General features: G+C 59.8%; 1 protein-coding gene and 1 long non-coding RNA gene across 2 annotated transcripts; one reads left to right on the plus strand and one right to left on the minus strand.

The window, feature by feature from the left end:
* Positions 1-3,231: 3,231 nt before the first annotated feature.
* LOC106149642 lies at positions 3,232-5,022 on the plus strand. The gene is made up of 2 exons (XR_001235949.1): positions 3,232-3,512; positions 4,596-5,022. It is a non-coding gene; the product is annotated as an uncharacterized LOC106149642 (long non-coding RNA).
* A 175-nt stretch (positions 5,023-5,197) lies between these two features.
* On the minus strand, positions 5,198-14,806 carry Ptrf (polymerase I and transcript release factor). Its single transcript, XM_005394458.2, has 2 exons — positions 14,191-14,806; positions 5,198-5,938 (listed from the first exon to the last, which is right to left on the minus strand). Exons 1-2 carry the CDS (start codon positions 14,662-14,664, stop codon positions 5,231-5,233), a joined length of 1,182 nt encoding a protein of 393 aa, XP_005394515.1. The 5' UTR covers positions 14,665-14,806; the 3' UTR covers positions 5,198-5,230.
* Between the last annotated feature and the right edge of the window lie 4,697 nt (positions 14,807-19,503).

Here is a 19,503-nt window from a genome sequence, read left to right on the forward strand (position 1 = left end):
GGTCTCAAACTTGCAACAATCCCCCTGCCTCAGCCTCCTGAGTACTGGGATTACGGGCATGCGCCAACATGCCCGGCAGGTATTTTTGTGTGTTTAAGTGAATCACACTCTGTGAAATTCACACGATGTCAAAAATCACCTAAAGACTTAAGCAAGGTATGATTTTTTTCTATTAGATTTTTTTCTGAGACAGGGAGAATTCAGTACGGAGTCCAGACTGGCCTTGAATTTGTGGCAATGCTCCTGCCTCAGCCTCCCAAGTGCTGGGTAACAGCGTGCACCACCATGCCTGGCTAAGCAATGCACAACTGTACCTTCAACCACATAACAGTAACCAGATGACAATTTCTGAGACTGCTGAGATCGTTAAGCTCCAGGGACATGAAAATCAAGTAGGATGCCACCCGTCTCCCAGCAATACCTCCTGCAGCCCTGCCCGGGTTCAAGACAGCAGCTCACAGCCCCTCCACCCGCAGAGGGGTCCCCACCTGCCCCCCACATCCCCCTGCACGCCATCTGTCAGTCACAGGCCCCGGGGGCTTCGAGCTCTCTTGAACATCTGCGGCTCCCACTAACTGCAAAGCCTTTGCGGTCGAGGACTGGGTCTTGTCCTCTTGCTGGTCCCTGGCTCAAGCGCACATCACAAACAGACGGTTAGAAGGAGCGTGTGTCCTCCCAACTGCCCGCCTTCCCCCTCCCACTCTGTTGATACCAGCAATCCGCTGTGTCCCTGGCAACCGGCCCTCCGGCCCTGCGGATTGGTTGATGTCGTTGTTGGCACCGGGGACTGGGGCATGCGGTGCTGAGCTGCCTCTCAGTTCCACCCCAGCCAGGACTGTGCCCAGCTCAGTGCCCCTGGCGCTGGGAGGTGGCCGTGTGAGCCCTGAGCAGATGTCATGCTCCCAAGTGCCCCTGAAAGCACCTAGCAGGAAACCTCTGTCTTCCCTGGATCCCTGAGGGGAAGACATCGGGAAGAATCCAGTTATTAACACACTCGACTGTCGGCACGGACGCAGGAAGGAGAGGGTGTCTCCTAATGCTGTATCAGAGCCTAGAAGCGCAGGAGCCACCCACACCCAGCTCTGGGGACTTTTTCTACTACATAAATTCCCAGTGTTTTGCTTCGTTTGTTTGCTTTTGCTGAGAACCAGTTTGAATTGGACTTACGACACTCGGAAGGGATAGAATCCTGTCATTCATTTATTCAGTGATTCATTCAGCAGGAGTTTATTAGCCAGGCATGGGAAAAAGAACCTGAATCCCACCACTCAGGAGGCTGAGGCAGGAGGATTGTGAGTTCAAGGCCAGCCAGAACTACATATTGAGACAAACAAAAAACTCACAAGTGTTTATTTCCATAAAGTTCTTTTCTTGGCGGTGGCACCAGGAATCAAACTCAGGAAGTTGCGCTTGCCAGGCAGGCGCTTGTGCCTGAGTTTTTGTTTGTTTGTTTGTTTGTTTTGTCTTATTTTATGAAAGTTCTGTGGGAGGTCTGAGAAGGGGATGATTAGTGTGACTAAAAAACTGGAGAATAAGTTGAAGGGGAGAGGTGGTAGGCCGTGGTGGTGCACACCTGTAATCCTAGCACTCTGGAAGGCTGAGGCAGGAGGATCCCAAGTTCAAGCCCAGCTTAGGCAATTTAGAGACTTAGCAAGATCCTTCTAAGAAAACAAACGAACAAACAAAAACACATATGTAGCTCGAAGGCCCTATGTTCAATTCCTAGTACTGGGGAGAGGGACAGAAACAGGGAGGACATCCCCCACACGGGGACTGGCCAAGGCAAAGCCCCCAGGCCTGAAAGCATGTGGTTCTGCCCCAGCCTGCAGACTCCTTGAGGGGCACCAGGGCCAGGGCCAGGATGGGGCTCTCAGGGGGGCCTTGTGCATCACACGCAGGAGCCCAACCCTTTGGTTAAGGGAAGGCCTTTAATCTGCAGAGCTGGTTTTCTCTCAAAATTTTTTCAGGTGTCCCTTGACTTACACTAGGGTTGCATACAGATGAACTCACTGTAAACTGAAAATGCAGGGATACCTCGGTTCAGGAACACTTTTGCTTGTAAATAATTTGTTCACAATCAGAAGTGTTTGAGGGGCTGGGGATTTAGCTCAGCGGCACAGCGCCTGCCTGGCAAGCACAAGGTTGTGAGTTCAATTCCTGGTACCAGAAAAAAACAAACAAACAAAAAAAATCAGTAGCGTTTGGCAAAATTTGGTCTTGGTTTGTGAACTCTGTATAGGTTGACGAAAATAACCACGGCCACTGCTCCGCATGAACACAAACACAGCCATGGACACCTTTTCCAGAATGGCGGAACAAATTAAGTTCATGGACCAAGGTAACACTGCATTGCAAGCTGAAACTCAGCTGGGTTTGGCAGTGTGTCTAGGATCCTAGTACTCATGCTGAGGCAGGAGGATCTTGAGTTTGAGGTCAGCCTAAGCAACTTAGGAAGACCTTGATCAAAATTTTTTTTCAAAATTTTATTTGAATTTAATTTTATTGAGATGGGGGTCTCACTATGTAGCCCAGGCTGGCCTTGAACTTCTTTGTTTTGGTACTGGGAATCGAACTCAGAACCTTGCACTTGCCAGGCAGGCACTGTGGCGCTGAGCTATATCCCTGGCGCTGGCCTTAAACTTGCAGTGATTCTCCTGCCTCAGCCTCCTGAATGCTAGGCTTCAAACTTTTAAAAAGGAGCCAGGGATATATTTCAATACAAAGACCCTGGGTTCAGTCCCCAGTACCGTTTAAAAAAAATACATCTAACTCAGTGGACGTCATCGCTTAGCTTAGCCCACCTTAGATTATTTGCATTAGCAAAGAGAATAAAAAGAATATTTGTACAAACGCACAAGTGGCCCAATCACACCTATCTTATTATAGGGTGCACATCCTGGGTGGCTCTCAGCATCTGCCGTTGCCCTGGTGACTGTGCAGCAGGGCATCATGGGAGCACCACACCGTGGACTCCAAGCCTGCAGGAGTCCACAGCTCAGGCTCAGGCTCCCCCGGAGTGTGCGGCCCTCACACTGTCAGAAAGCTGAATAGGGCTGGGCGTGGTGGCGCATGCCTGTCATCCCAGCTCGGGAGGCTGAGGCAGGAGGATTGCTGTGAGTTCGAGACCAGCTGGGGCCACAAAATGAGCTCAAGGCCAGCCTGAACTGCACAGCGAGACCCTGTCTCAAAAAGACAAAACAAACAAACAAACAAACAAAAAAAAAACTGAACAACCACAGACGGAGCCGCTGGAAGTCAGGGATGGTGCACTTCTCCGTGAGCCCACAGCAGTCACGGCCAATGGGCTGAAGCCCGGACGGAGCGCGACCTGACCCCTGGCCGCCGGGGACACGCGGCCCGGGGACGGAGACACTCGCCCCGCGGCTCCTGCAGGCCAATTCCCGGCTGGACGCCCTCCCCGGGACTCGGGACCCTGGACTCTCGGGACCGGCCCCTGGGCTGTGCAGCGGCTGCCGGGGGACACGAGTGGCTCTGGAGGACTCCAGTCCGAGGTGCTGCCCCATGCACGGCGAGCTTGTCGGGGCCACGCCGCCTCGGGTGACCCCGAAACAGGCGGGGAGCCGTGCAGACGCGACGCTGAGTCCCCCCGCCCGGAGTCCCGCTCCCTGCGCCGGCGCCCCTCCCCGCCTGGGACTGCGGCGGCAGGGGAGCGGGCATCCGGAAGGCCAACATCCTGACCTCCGGGGCTAAGAACGTAACCCGGCCAGGCTGTCTGCCTTCGAATCCCACTCTGCCCCTCCCCAACGTTGTGGCCTGAGACAAGGTCTCTGGGTTTTGAGACAGGGTCTCACTAGGTAGCCCAGGCTGGCCTTGCGATCACTGGGTAGTCCTGGCGGGCCTCGAGCTCTCGGCTATCCTCCTGCCTCAGCCTCCATAGGGCTGGGATGACAGGCGTGGGCCACACCTGGTGTGCAACCCAGGCGCGTTTATAACCCGGCTGTGCTCCCCTCACCCGCTCCTCGGCTCCCAGGACCCCCGTGGCTCCTGCGCACCCACCTTCGGAGAAGACAAGTGACGCGCACCCTTTTAGAAAAGCAGGTTTATTGGTCGGGCTACCACAGGCCCAGCAACAGGGGGGCTGCTTGTGCCGCAGCTCAGGCCCCTTCCGCCCCCAAGCACCAGGGACGCAGTCCCGCGCCCCGCCTGCCCCAGCTCGGCGCTCCCCCCACTCAGGGGCGAGAAGGAAGCCAAGAAAAAGGAAGAACAGAACAAAACAACAAAGCAAGCTCCGTGTGTATAAAAGGCTCGATTCCCCTGCGCCCTCCCTCCCCCCAGCAGTCAGCTGCGGCCCTAAGAGACCAGGGGGCACGGGGCGGGGGCGCCAGGGCCTCCCTGGGGGTCCCGCCTCCCACAGGCCTCCGCGGCTGGGATCGAGGGGCTGAGTGTGTGGCCTGCGGGCGCCCCAGCTTTCGGAAAGGCGCCAGGGCCAGGGCCAGACCCGAGTCCGGGCCAGAGCGACTCCCTCACCCGGGCCGGCCCCTGCGCCGCCTCCCTCCCGCTCCTCCCCCTCCCTCCCCTGGGCTGTGCAGCGGCTGCCGGGGGACACGAGTGGCTCTGGAGGACTCCAGTCCGAGGTGCTGCCTCTAGGCCCTGGGCTCCGGGCTGGGATCCCCGCTGAGGCGCGCCCCTCTCCGCCTAGGTCACCCCTTTCTCACAGTCCTCCCTGCCCCCGAAACACCGCTGTCCCGAGAACCCCGACGGCGGGGCTCCTTCCTAAGCCCCTCACTCCTGTCCTCACCCATCGCACCTTCTCTGCCCCTGCCCGCCCTCCACGGCTGTGCCAGCGCACGCGGTGTCCCCTCCCCTCGGCCCCTACCTGGGCCCAGGGCCCCAGAGACCCTCGGCCTTGGGGACAGGAAGGAGGCCGAGGGCACAGCCGGGACCAGGACCACTACCTTCCCCACTCCACCCAAGATGCGCCCCCACAGGGGCTGCCTTTGTCTTCCTTTCTTATTTTTTGGCGCGGCACGGGAGAGTGAACCCAGGGCCTTCCCACTGCGCTCCATCCCCAGCCCTTTTCATTTTGTATTTTGTGACAGGGCCTCACTAAGTCACTACGTAGCCCAGGCTGCGCTGGAACTCGGCGACCCTCCTGCCTCAGCCTCCCAGGGGAGGTGTTTAGACACATCTCAGCCAGGCCAGGGCGGGCAGAGAAAGACAGAGCGAGAGAATGCGACAGAGCAAGCGGGCAAGGGACAGCAGGGAGGGCTCAGTCGCTGTCGCTCCTGTCCACCAGCACGGCGTCCGACTCCTCGGTGATCTCCAGCAGCGCGTGCATGTCGGGGCTGCTGGCGCGCAGCAGGTCGCCGGCGTCACTGCGCTCGGGCCCGGGCTCATCCTCGTCGGCGCCCACCGGCACCATCTCGGTGGCACGTGGAGGCTCGGCCGCACCCTCGCGGATCTTCTTGACATGGAAGGTGAAGGGCGGCACCTTGTAGACAGCGGTCTTGGAGCGCGCGTACACCACGTGGTCGGGAGTGAAGGACTTGCGCAGCTTCTCGCGAGAGGACCGCAGCTTCTCACGGCGCTCCGCTGGCACGAGGCGCGCGCCCAGCGTGGTCACGCGCCGCTCCAGCGAGTGCCGCGTCTTCTCCAGGTTCTCACGGGTGCGCACGCGCGTCTTCTCCAGGTTCTCCTTGGTGCGCAGGCGCGTGCGCTCCATCTTCTCGCGTGAGAAGGCCTTGCGCAGGTCGTCCACGCGCCGCATCCCGCTGCGCCGGATGCGCTCGGCGCGCGACTCCTCGATCACCTCCTCCACCTCCACCGCCTCGTCCGACGACAGCTCGGGCGCCGCCGCGTCCTCCTCGTCCTCAGGCCGCGCGCCCTCGCCTGCGTCCTCGCCCTCGCGCTCGGGCAGCGCTTCCGCCTCCTTGAGCGACTTGCTCACGCTCAGCTTGGCCGGCAGCTTCACCTCGTCCTGCGGGGAGAGAGGGCACAGGGGGTGAGACGGGTGCCCGAAAGCAGCCGCACCTGCGCGCCGGAGACTGAACCCAGGGCCTCTGCACGGAGCTGCATCCCCCGTGTCGTCATCACTTGCACAGGCTGGACCGGAACTTGTGACCCTCCTGCCTCGGCCTCCCACGCGTGCGGCCTCCCAGCGCGTGGTCCCCGGCGGACAGCGCGCGGAGGGGCGGAGCGGCGGGCGGGAGCCCGGACCGCAGGGCCACTGAGCCTGGGCCTAGTCTCGCGCCCCGCAAGCCCATCCCTGCGCTCCGCCGCCGGCCCCCCCTCGGATGGTGGCCTCGACGGACTCGGTCTAACTTCAGCGGTGGAGGAGCGCCCTCTGGTGCCCAGATCGCACGCTGCCCAAGCCGGGCCAAAGGCGAGTCGGGTCTGGGTTGAGGGGTAAGGATCTCACGGGCTCGGGGTTCCCCGCGCAGGGTGACTTGCAGGGAAAGGGGCGCTTCCCAGACTCGATCGTCCCGGAACCCCAACCTCGACCTCCTCGCCATGGCCCCAGCCGGACCCGGCCCCCCACGGAGGAAGGAGGGCGCCGCCCGGGCTCCTTCCCGGCTCTCCTCCAGCTCCCAGGCCTGGGCCAGGGTGGCCCTGGGCTGCAGAGCCAGCCGCTGCGTTGCCCCCTTCCCCCGAGGACCCAGCACCATCCCCGTTTTCTATCCCAGGGTCAACATTGGGCATCGCAGGACCCTGCCACCGCACCCCTCCACCCCTCCCCCAAAAAAAGGCACTCTACGCAGAGGGAGCAGAGGTCTGACTCCGAACAAGGGGAGGACTCTGTGGAGGCTGAGGCAGGAGAATCACGAGTTCAAGCCCAGCCTGGGCACTGCAGAAGAAAGGAGACAGTAGGGTTTTTTTTCCGCCTTTTTAAGACAGGGTTTCACTATGCAGTTCAGGCTGGCCTTGAACTCACCTTGTAGCCCAGGCTGGCTTCAAACTCCTGGTGATCCTTCTGCCTCAGCCTCCTGAGTGCTGGAGTATAGGCCTTTGTGACCACGCCCAGTAAGAGAGTAGGTTTTCTGAAGATCATTTCCCAGAATTGTAAGAAAACCCCATCTCCGGGGCTGGAGATTTAGCTCAGCGGCATGGCGCCTGCCCGGCAAGCACGAGGTCGTAAGTTCGATTCCCGGTACCAACAAGAACAAAAATGAAAACCCCATCTCCTGAGGAAATAGAGCAGCTCGAACTCATTTCACACGCGTGCATGCACACACGTACACACACCCCATACCCAGGCTACTCTGCACACCTGCTGTAGAAATCGTGTTCCCACCCCATCCATCTCTTCCTTTTCCTCCCACTCACATCCCTCAGGGTTTCCTGGTTTACATTGGGAGCTGGGAACACCTCCTCCTCCTGACTTCCTTCCCTCCCTGTCAACAGCATTAGCAGAGACAAAGGGGCCCTGCCCCCCACTTACTGGGCCTGCAGGGCGCCGACCGCCCGAGTAGCCAGGACTACACCTCCCAGCATCCCCTGGGACCGGGGCACAAGGCATGCTGGGACTTGTAGTCTCCACCTGCCACAGAAGGCTGAGGCTGTCGGGTGTGAACAATGGGTTCTTCCCTTTGCCTCTTATTCCCTGAGGCTCTGCCAGTGTTGCCCTGGCGGGAAGTGGGGAGGGCCAGCTTCTCCGAGTTTCATCTGATGGTAGGTGCGCCCTTGGGTGACCTCCAGGCACCCTTGCCTGCCTGCCGCTGACACCATCGGTACTTCGGCGTCATGTTTGGGCTCTGGGACCGAGCTCTGCTCACCCATCGCCACCAGAGTTCACCTGTAGCCCAGCATCACATTTTCCTTTCTGGCCGGGCGTGGTGGTGCATCCCAGCACTCGGCGGGGCTGAGGCAGGAGGCTGTCTGACCAGCCTGTATACCAAGGCCGTGTCCCCCAGAACAGTTTAATTTCTGACCTCGATTTCACAGCCTCGAACCTAAAGCCTGTCACTTCACACCGAAGGGGTGAGCCCGCCTCTCGCCGGGCTCCCGCCTGGAGGGTACAGCGACGGGGACACTCTGGAAGCGTCCCAGCTGCTGGACACAAAGCCATTGTCTCTGGCCCCACCCAGCGCCCGGAGCCTCTCAGGCAGAGCTGGCTGGGTTTCCTGGCCTCCCTCCGCTGAGCCAAGAGGCTGCAGGATGGGGTCCCCTGGGCGCGGCTTCCCTCAGCAGCAGCTGGGCCTGAGCCCCGGCCCGACCCCCCTCTGTGAAGGGCTCTCCCTCCCCTCCCGTGGCTGCCCGTGACTCACAGCTCAGGAGCGCCCGCAGCCCACCCGGGCTGCCCGTTGCCAAACAGCTGCTCCCGCGCCCCAGGGTGGACACGGCCGCGCACCTTCGTGTCCCCCTCCCAGCTTCCCTGGCACGGCGCATGAACCCCTGCAGGACACGGGGTCGGGGGAGAGGCCCGGCCTGTTCTGTCCCTCTGGCTTCCACTCAACAAAACCACCACACCCAGCGGCCTGGGTTTTCAGTTGCCTTTAATGACCACGTCTGAACGAGAGTTACACAGCTCCCCAACACCAGCCAAGCACCCAGGGAGCCCCCCTTTCCATCCCAACCCTGAGCTTAGGAAACTGATACAAGATTACAGTGTATGGGAGGCTGAGGCAGGAAAATCACAAGTTCCAGCCTAGCCTGGGGAAGTTTAGTGAATTAGTGAGAACTTGTCTCAAAATAAAAAATAAAGGGCTGAGGACAGAGCTCAGTGCAAAAGTCAGGGGGTTCAATGTCCAGTACTATAAAATAATAATTTTTTAAAAATAATTTAAGTGAGCATCTACTATGTGCCTGGCTCTTCTCACACACTTCGTATGTCAGGGACATGGGACGAGGGCCAGGCTTCAGGTTGGGGCCTCTCTTGACCTGGTGCTGTCCCCAACCACTGCTGGGGACTCGCTGGACAGGCAGTGTGGAGGCCCTAGAGGTGCATGGAGTCTGTGGGGCAGAGGAGCAAGGAAGGGACCTGTCCCTTAGATTGCCAACTAAGAGAAACGGACATAAGAGGCTCCACCGGTAGTGGACTCTGTGGGACTCGGAGCTATCACAGTGGCTTGTGTCGTTCCAAAGAGCACTCTGAGAGGCTGAGGCAGGAGAATCTCAATTTGGAGCTCTGCCTGGCCAATTCAGCAGCTAGGCAAGACTCTTGTCTCAAAAATTAAAACGGCCAGGATTACAGCCCAGCACCGTGGCCCTGGGCTCGACCCCAACACCTCCACAGTAGCGGGTGGGGCACAGTGGGAAGCCCTGCTCGGAGAGGCAGCGGGCTTGGGCCAGTGCCAGCTCCAGGTCCCCTTCTGGCCTCCGCGCTGGCAGCGGCAAGGGCCCCGCCCAGGGCCGGATCCGGCAAACACAGGGATCTCTGCAAAACGGTTTCCAAAGAAACTGGAAGAAACAAGGGTAAATGTTTTCCTTGGCTCCAGGGAGTGGGTGGAGAGGACGCACAGGGCTGGGCCGAGACCTCCTGGGGACCCCTCAGCTCGCCAAGGAGCTGGTGGTGGGGCAGGATGGGGGGCGGGGGCTCAGGAATCTCACAGGGCGCTCCTGGGCCAGCTCAAGTCTGCGGCCTAGGCAGCTGCTTTTAAACCAGAACTAAGGGCCGGGAAGCAGCCCCCTGCGGGGCCTAGCATGCAGGAGGATACAGCAAATCAGACACCCCAAAACCAAGCCGCCCCGCCACACACACCAGGAGCAGCAAGCGGCCCCAGGGGACCCTAAACACTCCCCAGCTCGGGGTAATAGGGCAGCGTCCTGGGCAGCTGCTCGAAGGCTGGGCGCTCAGGCACTGGCTCCGGGTCAAAGGGCTCGGTCTCAGGCAGGAGGTCAAAGGGCACGGTCTTGGGCGAGGCCGGGTCACAGGGAGCCTTGGGCTTCTTCTGGGGCTAAGATAGGAAAAGGGATTTTAGCAGGGCCAGGATGGGCGCGGGCGACCGGTAGAAGCAGGCCTCTGCGGCCTGCGGGGTTGGGCAGAGGCAGGGTGGGGACGCTGGATCAGGGTGGCAAGGACCCACACTGGAAACGCTGCACGCAAAGGGCCCTGGGGACAGAGGAGGCGGAAGATTAACAAGCACAGCCTCCCAGCTGCCCCAGGGACCCCACACCCACCTCTGGTGCCCCTGTGATCCCCACCAGGCCAGCTCGCTGGGGACCCGAGGACCCGGAGTCAGACAGGCTCCGAGGGGAAAGGGGCGCACGCATCTGTCTGGTGCTTCTGTTGTCCCCAGGGCAGGGTGCGCACCACGCTGCCCCGGATTAGGACGGAGCTGGCAGGGAACGAGGACGTCCGGGCGGCTTCCCTTTGGCCGCATCCCCATCTCCTGTCCCCAGCTCCACCCAGGCTCAGATCTCAGACTCTGAAGGGCACGGAGAACTGGGCTGCGTCTCTGGCAGGCAGCCGGGGGGCCCCCAGTTCGCCCTCATGAGGAGAGGGGCAGAGGGCCAGCAGAGCAGACAACAGCCATGACCTAAGCCCCTCGCTGTCACCAACCCAGGGCAGGGAGTCGGCCACCCCACAGGCACAGGCAGGGGCTCCAAAACGGCCCTCTCGCCGGGTGTGGTGGTGCTCGCCTGTGATCCTGGCACTCAGGAGGCTGAGGCAGGAGGATGAGTGCAAGGCCAGCCTGAATTACATATCGAGACCCCATCTCAAAAAACAAAACCAAGTAACGGCCCTCTCCCAGGCTACACCGAGTCCAAGCCCCGGGACAATCCTTGCACCCCACACTTGTCCTGCCTGTCCCTGACCAGGGGACCACACACCCCCCGACGAAATCACACATGAGGTTGCGCAGCCATTGCCACCACGGTTGGCCACTTGTAGCCAGCACTGTGCATGTGGGCACATGCGTGCCTGCGCGCGCACACACGTGCACAGCGACCCTCCTGCCGGAGGAGGGAGGAGCCAGGGTCTGGCCCACTCTCCCCACCCCTGCAGGGCCCAGGCACGGGGTGTGGGACAGGGACCCCAGCCCCTCGAGGGACTGTCGTCAAGGGCCAGCTCCTCTTTGCACCCGTGCCCTGGGCCATGCGGTGCAGGAGATGCAGCCGGCGACGTTGAGGGACTCTGAACAGAGGCGGGAAGGGCACGAAGCAAACACTCACATCCCTCGGCACCAGGCAGGCTCATCGCAGCGGGGGCGTTTGGCGGTCACTGCCCGCCCCTCACGCGCCCCGTGCCACCGCCCCTCCTCTCGCCTCTGCCCTTTGCCAGAGTTACACTACGCTTAAACACAAAGCCAGTGGAGTAGCAGGCACTTATAACCCACACGCTGGGAGGCTGAGGCAGGAAGAGTATGCTCGTGGAACCCAGCCTGGGCAACTTAGCAGTGCAGCAAAGCTCTATCTCAGAGATGACAAAATAAAAAGGTGCTGGGTTCAACCCCGGCTACTAAAAAGAGAAGAGAGAAGGGGACAGGCAGCCATCAACATTCCTGTTAGTCTTGGGAACACCCCTTCCGCTGTCGGCTCGGTGACGAAGAAAAGCCAGGCACACGCAGCCCTTTAGAGGGAGGTGTGCAGGCATCGTCTCCCCAGCCGCTAGGTCTAGGGGCGCCAGGACCAGAGCCCACGCTGGGAGGACCTGCGGGCGAGGGCTGGAGAGCGCGCTGATCTGCCGAGAAGGTGCTAAAGGCTGCACCAGGGTTGGGGGAGAAGCCAGCAAGCCCTTGGCAGCCTCTTCAGTGCCCACGGCCCCTACTCCGCCCACGGCTCCCTGTCCTGTCGCCAGGAGCTCGGGGCAGGGCTGATGGGGCTCAGCTGCTGGTCACCAGCTCTGCCTCGTCAGAACTGCTCCAGACAGCACTGGGGTGGAAGCCTGCGATCCCAGCACTCGGGGAGGCTGAGGCAGGTGGATGGCACGTTCAAGCCCAGCCTGTGTCATTTAGCTCCTGAGCAAGACCCTGTCTCGACATAAAGAAGGGACGGGGATGTCGCTCAGTGTGAAGGCCCTGAGTTCAATCCCGGGTGCTGGAAAAACGAACATCAAACCCCAGCTATTGCAGAAAGCATTTATTTCCCCCTTTCTGGGCTCTGAAATAACTAAAGTAACCAGAAATACCCTGGAGTTCTCCCGGGAGACTCAGCCGGGCTGCAGTCCTGGCCCCCGGGTGGCCACTCCTGTTCCCCGAAGGACGGGACCGAGACTCGCTTCCCTCCACTGGGGCCACCTGCCCAGGGGCCTGGTGCCACCATGCGCTCTGGGCTGGTTGTGGGCGCACAGGGCCTCCCTCTGCGCCTCAGGTAGAGCCCAGGGCGCCGAAGTCCAGCTCACGAAGAGCCCCTGACCCCACCCCACCCTGCAGCCCTGTCACCTCTGTGCACGGCAGCGGGGTCTCGGTGTCCCTCCCCCAGGCCCCTTCCCCAGGCCCTGGTCCCAGGCCCTGCCCCTCCCCCCAGCTTGCCTTTCCTGTAGCTCCCTGCCCTGCTTCCCTATTAGGCCTGCCAAGCTCAGGGTGACTCTGGCCTCCTGCCAGCCTCGGCCCCACAGCTCAGCAGACCTGGGGCGGGACACCCCGCAGTGCCCCCACATGGGCAAACCCCACCCGGCCTGCTGTGCCCTCTTGCTGGCCTGGCACCAGTCCCAGGGCCAGCACCCGGAAGTTTGCAGGCTCTCTGGGGCTGGGGCTCAGCTGGACCCCTCCTCCTCCTCTGCCCCAGCCCTGCTTAGCACAGATTCGGTCAAAGCCACCCTGGCATGGGCTCTGCCCTCCTGGCTAGCTTTATTCCCTTATATGGAACTATTTAGACTTTTTGGCTTTTTTTTTTTTTTTTTTTTTGAGACAGGGTCTCACTATGTAGCCCAGGCTGGCCTCAAATTCTTGGTGATCCTCCTGCCTCAGCCTCCCAAGTGCTGGGATGACATGCGTGCACTACCACATCAGGCAGAGTGCCTCTCTTTGGCACAGGGGCTTTACCTCCTGGGGGCTGAGAACTTTCCCAGGTCCCCCAATCTTAGCTCACCCACCCAGGCTCTTCACGGAAACCTGTACCCCACCAGCTCTGTGGAGGAGATGGAGCCGGCCTGGACCTGTATTCCCTGCCCTGAAGCCCCTGGACAGGCAGGTCTGAAAAACATCTCCAGCGCTGGTGGGCGGCGAGAGATGTACATATCAAGTGGAAAGAACTCTGGGCAAACATTTTCCACCAGACAGTGCTGTAAATGGGAGAAGCAAAGTTTTATAAAAGCTAAAATAGACGGGTGCAGTGGCACCAGTCTGTAATCCCAGCAGTAAGGGAGGATGAGGCAGGAGGGTCACAAGTTCAAGTCCTCCTTGAAAGAGACCCTGCCTCAAAATAAAGAAGAGATGGGGACGGAACTCGGGGAAAACCTGGATTCAATCCCCGGTACTGATGGAGCCGCAGCCAGACCCACAGCCAGAGCGCGCAAATAAACAGGGCGGGTGGGCACAGGTCCGCAATCCCAGCACTCTAGGAGGCTGAAGCAGGACTCCAAGTTCCAGCCCAGCCTGTGTGGAAATCTGGTCTTCCTTTTCTTTCCATTCTCTTCCCTGGGGAGAGGAAAGGGAACAGAGCACAAAGGGGCCCTGCAAGCCAGAGATCCCAAGGGGGGTGGTGCTGAGATTCCTGGCCGTGTTTATGGTTATGATGCAAAAACTGCACTTGTGTCCGGCAGGAGGAACCGGGAGAGGAGCAAAGCAGGCAACGGAGGGCGTGGCGCACGCCTGTACACCCGGCACTCTGGGAGGCTGAGGCATGAGGATCGCAAATTGTAGCCCAGCCTGCCCAATCTAAAGACTTAGCAAGACCCTGTCTCAAAATAAAGGGGTGCGGACGGAACTGAGTACAAGCCCTGGGGTCACTCCTCGGTGTTAAACAAAACACAGGCAACAAGTGGGCGCGTCAGCTCCCCCCATCCGCTCCTGGCCGCCGCCCCCGCAGGTATGCGGGTGATTCACTGCCGGACCGTGGGGTGACATCCCGCCCCCGCGCTCCCGATGCTCGGCCTCCCCGGCCCCACCCGCCCCGGAGGCCACGTTGTTCCCTGGGCCCGCGCAGGGAGAGGCGCAGTGGCCGGGGGCGGATGGGGGGCGTGGGGCGCTGCGGGGCGTCGGCCCCCGCCCGCGTGCGTGCCTGAGCCCTGAATCACCCGCTATATCGGGCGGGCGGGCGGGTGCCCGCGAGGCCCCGGGTCGGCCGGCCGCAGTGTCCGCTTACAGGGTCCCGCGGCCAGGGTCCCCGCGCCCCGGCCGGCGCGCTCACCTGGTAGATCATGACTTTGAAGTTGCGGCGCCGCAGCAGCTCGGCCTCGTTGGCCTCCAGCTTCTTGATCTGCGCCGCCTGGCGCTCCAGGCTGCCGCGCACCGTCTTGACGTTCACGCTGACCTTGCGCACCTTGTCCAGCAGCTTCCCCACCGTGCCGCTGGTGGCGGCGTGCGCGCGGCCCAGCTTGGCCAGCTCCGCCTGGATGCTCTGCACCGCGCCCTCCATCTCCGCCTGCCGCTCCTCCAGCTGCGCCTGGGTCAGCTGGATCTGGTCCACGGCGCCGATGATCTTGTCCAGCAGGCTGAGCACCAGCACGCCGTTCACCTGGTCCGCCTTGATCAGCTCCTCCGCGCCGGCCCCAGACGGCTCCTCGGCGGCCGGGGCGCCCCCGGCGGGGGGCTCAGAGGCCTCGGCCGCGTCCGGGTACCCCGCGAAAGGGCGCTCCACGATGTGCAGCGTGACGTCCTCCATGGCTGTCCGGGGCCGACCGGGGGCAGCGGGCGACGCGGAGCCGGCGAAGACGGCGCGGAGCGGGGGCGCGGGGAGCCGGGCGCGCAGGAAACGCGAGCCACGTCCGTGCGCCCCGGGACGGCGGCCAGCACTGCCCGCGCCGGAGACCGCTCTGTGCCCGTAGGATGGCCCCGCCCAGGGAAGGCGGGACCTCGCCACCCAGTGCCGCGCCCATTGGCTGATCCTGCCCGCGGGGCCTCAGCGCCACGCCCATTGGCTGGCCCGCCCCAGGGGAGGGCCCGACCTCGCCCCGCCCCCGGATGGTTGGGATGCTTGCTGCGCTCCGGGCCCGGCGGGGGCGCAGGAATGCGGGCGGGGAGGGCGGCGCCGAGCCCTCCGCGCTGTGCCCGCGCGGGTGTGGGGCTTTGCGCCAGCGCGGAGTCGGGTGGACCGCGAGGCCCAGAGGTTCCCGCCAGGTCCAGTGTTGGGGCTGCCAGTGCCGGGGTCCCTGCAGGGCTACAGTCACAGAAGCGGCCCGATCCCGACCCCGCTCGGTCTCCAGCCACTGCCCTCGAACCCGGGGTGCCGGGGGTAAAGACCCGCAGTGCTCGTGGAAAGAAGCTGCACGCGCCTCCAGGGTCCCCTCGGGAGGGTCGTCCCGAGAGAAGGATCGAGATGAGCAATGCCACCTTCCTTGTGTCCCCTGCCCCAGAAGTCGGGCGGCACGGGCCTTGGCGCGTCCTTCTGTCTCTGGGTCCTGGAGACCTGAGGGCTAGCAATCTGGGGGACCGCGGAACCCCGGGGGAAAGAGATGAAGGGAGACAGATGACGCGTCGGGGTCACCCCCACGACCTTTCACCGGCACAGGGAGGGGCACCTGCGTCTCTGGGCCTGCTGGTTCCAAGAGACCCCCTCCATCTGGCCCTGAGCCCCGCGGGCGCCCTGCGTCCTGCAGCGCCGCCTCCTCTCCCCAGAAACGCTGCGCACTTTTCCCTACTTGGGAAACCGCGCTGGGTCCCAGGGGGCAAGGATGGGCCCAGCCAGAGGTCACTCCGGGCTGGCACCCACCCACTGTGGCTAGGAGGAGGGGCGGCGGCTGCGTGGCACGGAAAACCGTGGCCCAGGAAGAGCTGGAATGCAACTCGGAGAGCGCTTTAAGGACACTGACTCGGGAGGCTGAGGCAGGAGGATCACTGCGAGTTCCAGGCCAGCCTGGGCTACATAGCGAAACCCCTCTCAAAAAGACCAAAAAAAAAAAAAGAGGACACTGAGCCCAGCACCTTCCCCCACACTGAGTCCTCCAAAACAGATGTTTTTCTCATTTGGAGTTCAAGGAGAGTGAACTTATAAACACACACACACACACACACACACATACACACACAAAACATATTGTATTTTCATACAGTGGCTGGAACTGGCACATTACCAACACAGCTAAGAGTCTAAGAGAAATTGCTGGATGTTGGGCTCAGGCCTGTAATCCCAGCAACTCTGGGAGGCTGAGGCAGGAAAACTGCAAGTTTGAAGCCAGTCTGGGAAATTTAGCGACTCAGAAGATCACGTCTCCAAATGAAAAATAAAGATGGGGTTAGGATGTAGCTCCATGTGAAGGCCCTGGCCTTGATCCTCAGTACCACCAAAGAAAAATTTATAAGATAAATGTGTTAGAGAGATTTTAGCTCCTTCTGTTAAGGACTTAGAGAGCTTTGACAAATAGAGACAGTAGAAGATCTTCCTGGGCATTCATAATGTTTCTGCATTAAAAATTCATGTGGTTAGCAGGTGACATGCCATGTGCAGATAGCAAAGAATACACAAAGGAATACAGTGGAAAAAAGTGTTACTTCCCACCTTCCTGGGACATAATTTCTAAGATTCCCTTGTTAAATCTTCTGTAGAAAATTCCCGCCCTATGAATTTCAGCATGGCTTTCTTATCTTAGAGATTGCTCTATATCAGCACATGTACAACTCCCAGTATTTTTTTTTTTTTTCCTGAGACAGCATCTCACTTTGTAGCCCAGGCTGGCCTTGAACTCACTATGTAGCCCAGGCCGGCCTCAATCCAGCAGCGATCCTCCTGCCTCAGCTGCCCCAGCGCTAGGATTACAGGCATGTGACACTATGCTTGGTTTAGAACTACACGTATTAAACAATTCCCAGCTAAGGAACATTTGCAGATTACGTTGTTTTTGAAGCTGGTGGTGGAGCAGGACCCGCAGAGCGCTGAGCCCCACGCCCTGACTTGCGCTGCAGTCGGGCCCACCGGGGCAGGGCTGCAGGGACGCGCTGACCCCTGGGTTCCTGTGTGTTCCTGGCTCCAGGCGTGCAGAAGCGGACGGAGTCCACGCCTTGCTGGCTTTCCGCCGGGAAAGTACTTCTGCCCCAGCTCTTCAGAAAGGAATGTCAGCGACTGTGAGTGAGCCAGGTCCTGTCCAGGGACAGCCCGGCCACAGCGAGCGACTCACTCGCTCCCTTGGCAGAGTTGCCCCGGCGGCGGGGAGGAATCCGAGCCCTGAGCTCCCCTGCCCCAGTCCCAGCCGCGGCCGGCAGGGGGCGCACCGAGCCCCGCGCTGGGTGAAAACTGGCCGCTGCGCTGGGCCAGCCCCCAACCCAGGACTGGGACAGCAAGCGGGCAGGGAGGGGAGGGCGACAGCTCTGGGACCCAGCACACAAACCAAAAGAGACACCGGGCTGCCGGCCCTCCGCTGACAGAATCCTTTGTTTGTTTCAGACAGGGTTACTAGGTAGCCTGGGCTGGCCTTGATCTCATAGCCACTGATTTTTCTGACTCAGCCTCCTGAGTAGCTGGGATGACAGGTGTGCACCACCGCGCCTGACCCACTCTTCTTTGTTTTTGTTTTTTGCCTTTTTGAGACAGGGTCTCTCTATGCAGTTCAGGCTGGCCTTGAGCTCACTCTGTAGCCCCGGCTGGCCTCGAACTCGAGACAGTCCTCCTGCCTCAGCCTCCCGAGTGCTGGGATTACAGGCATGCACCACCATACCCAGCTGACCCCCTCTTCTTTAGACAGTATTATAAGGTACAACTTTCCTAAACCAGAAAATTGTTTATCAAGGGCTAACTTTTGCGTGACTTGGTAGCAGGAGCAGAGGACCTGCCGCCATACTTGCTGTGGACATCACTGACTTCAGGGCAGCACCGATTTAAACCCGGGCATAGAAATCATCGAGAAGAGAAGTCAGCATAAGTGCTGCTTGCCAGGCTCTCTGTGCACTCATTGCTTGTATCCTAAAAACAAAAACTCCAATCTGTGTGTGTGTGTGTGTGTGTGTGTGTGTGTGCACACGCGCGCGCAGACACTACTGGGGGTTAGACTCAGGGCCTTCGCACTGGGTGACATCTCCAGCCTCTTCTTTGTTCTACTTTTATTTTGAGCCAGGGTCTCACTAAGTTGCTGAGACTAGGCTCAAACTTGTGACCTTCCTGCCTCAGCCTCCGAATGCTAGGACAATAGATGTGCAGCACCACGCCTAGCTGACTTCTACAACCCCTGCAGCAGGTCCCTGAGCAGCAATTCAGTCCTTAAATCTATACTGTTTGTCCAAAATGTGGCTTTGTCCTGCCCACAGAGGAAGCCACAAAGAGTCAGGTACAACAGCACACACCTACAGGCCCAGCTGCTTGGGAGGCTGAGGCAGAAGCATCACACATTTGAGGCCAGCCCTCAAACTTAATAAGAGTATCTCAAAAGAGAGCAAAACCAAAACCAAAAGAATCAGTAAGAGACTCCATACTCCCCTGTCTCCTTTCTAACTTTATCTGGATGCTGCACCACGTGACACAGCTACAGTTTGTCCTTGGCACGGGAACACCATAAGCTTTTTTGTTTCTTATCTCTCTCTCTCTCTTTTTTTTTTTTTCTGGTACCGGGAATCAAACTCATGACCTTGTGCTTGCCAGGCAAGTGCTGTGCCACTGAGCTAAATCCCCAGCCCCTTTTTTTTTTCTTTTTGAGACAGGGTCCCACTATGCAGTTCAGGCTGGCCTTGAACTCACTTTATAGCCCAGACTGGCCTCAAACTCACAAACGATCCTCCTGCCTCAGCCTCCTGTGTGCTGGGATTACAGGTGTGCATCACCATGCCCAGCAAGTGTGTTTTTTTTTACAGTGAGCCCCAGAGGAGCTATCCAAGTATGCCTCTGACTTAATTTTGTGTGCAAGAGTATTTATAGGTATAGCTGGTTTTTAAAATTTTTATGGAGCTAGTTAGACGCTGCTTTATAGAATTGCATTTGGTTTAGTTTTGCTGTAAATGCAGGCCCACTGTTGCTGCAGTGATGACAGGCAGCCATATATTTCTGTATTTTTAACTGGGGGAGGTCGGGGCCGGTGACACAGATGCTGCAGCCTGAGCTGGCTGCGGGGGTGCGGGAGCCAGCGCTACGGCTTGAGCTTGCAGAACGTCAGGTGGGGGCAGGGCTAGCTCTGATTAACCTGAAGTTTCTGGGAGTTCCGGGTAAAGTGTCTCTGGCTGGGGCCGATGTTTCAGTTAATCGCGCCTGCAGAGGGGGCTTGGGAGCGCAGGGTTAGCATTGTCGGTGGCAGGTTTCCAAACAGCAGCAGCAAGCAGTAGAGGAGGGCTTTGGCCAAAGTAATTTGGTTCAAGGTGACCACAGCACATTTAGCGGGTCAGATCCCGTTCCTGACAGAGCTACTTTTACCCATGCACAAGGTGTATTGGGAATGTGTCAGGGGGTTTATTCCACAGTTATTCGGGAGGTCCAGTACAGTATGTGGCACCTCAACAGTTAGGTTTCGGCCTAAGGTGAGCTTGTCAGCTTTTCTGATTAGAAAGACAGTGGCTAAAGCCGGGCGTGGTGGTGCACACCTGTAAT

The sequence above is a fragment of the Chinchilla lanigera genome, unplaced genomic scaffold, assembly GCF_000276665.1.
Source record: "Chinchilla lanigera isolate Chin_1 unplaced genomic scaffold, ChiLan1.0 scaffold00050, whole genome shotgun sequence".
NCBI classification, from domain to species: domain Eukaryota; kingdom Metazoa; phylum Chordata; class Mammalia; order Rodentia; family Chinchillidae; genus Chinchilla; species Chinchilla lanigera.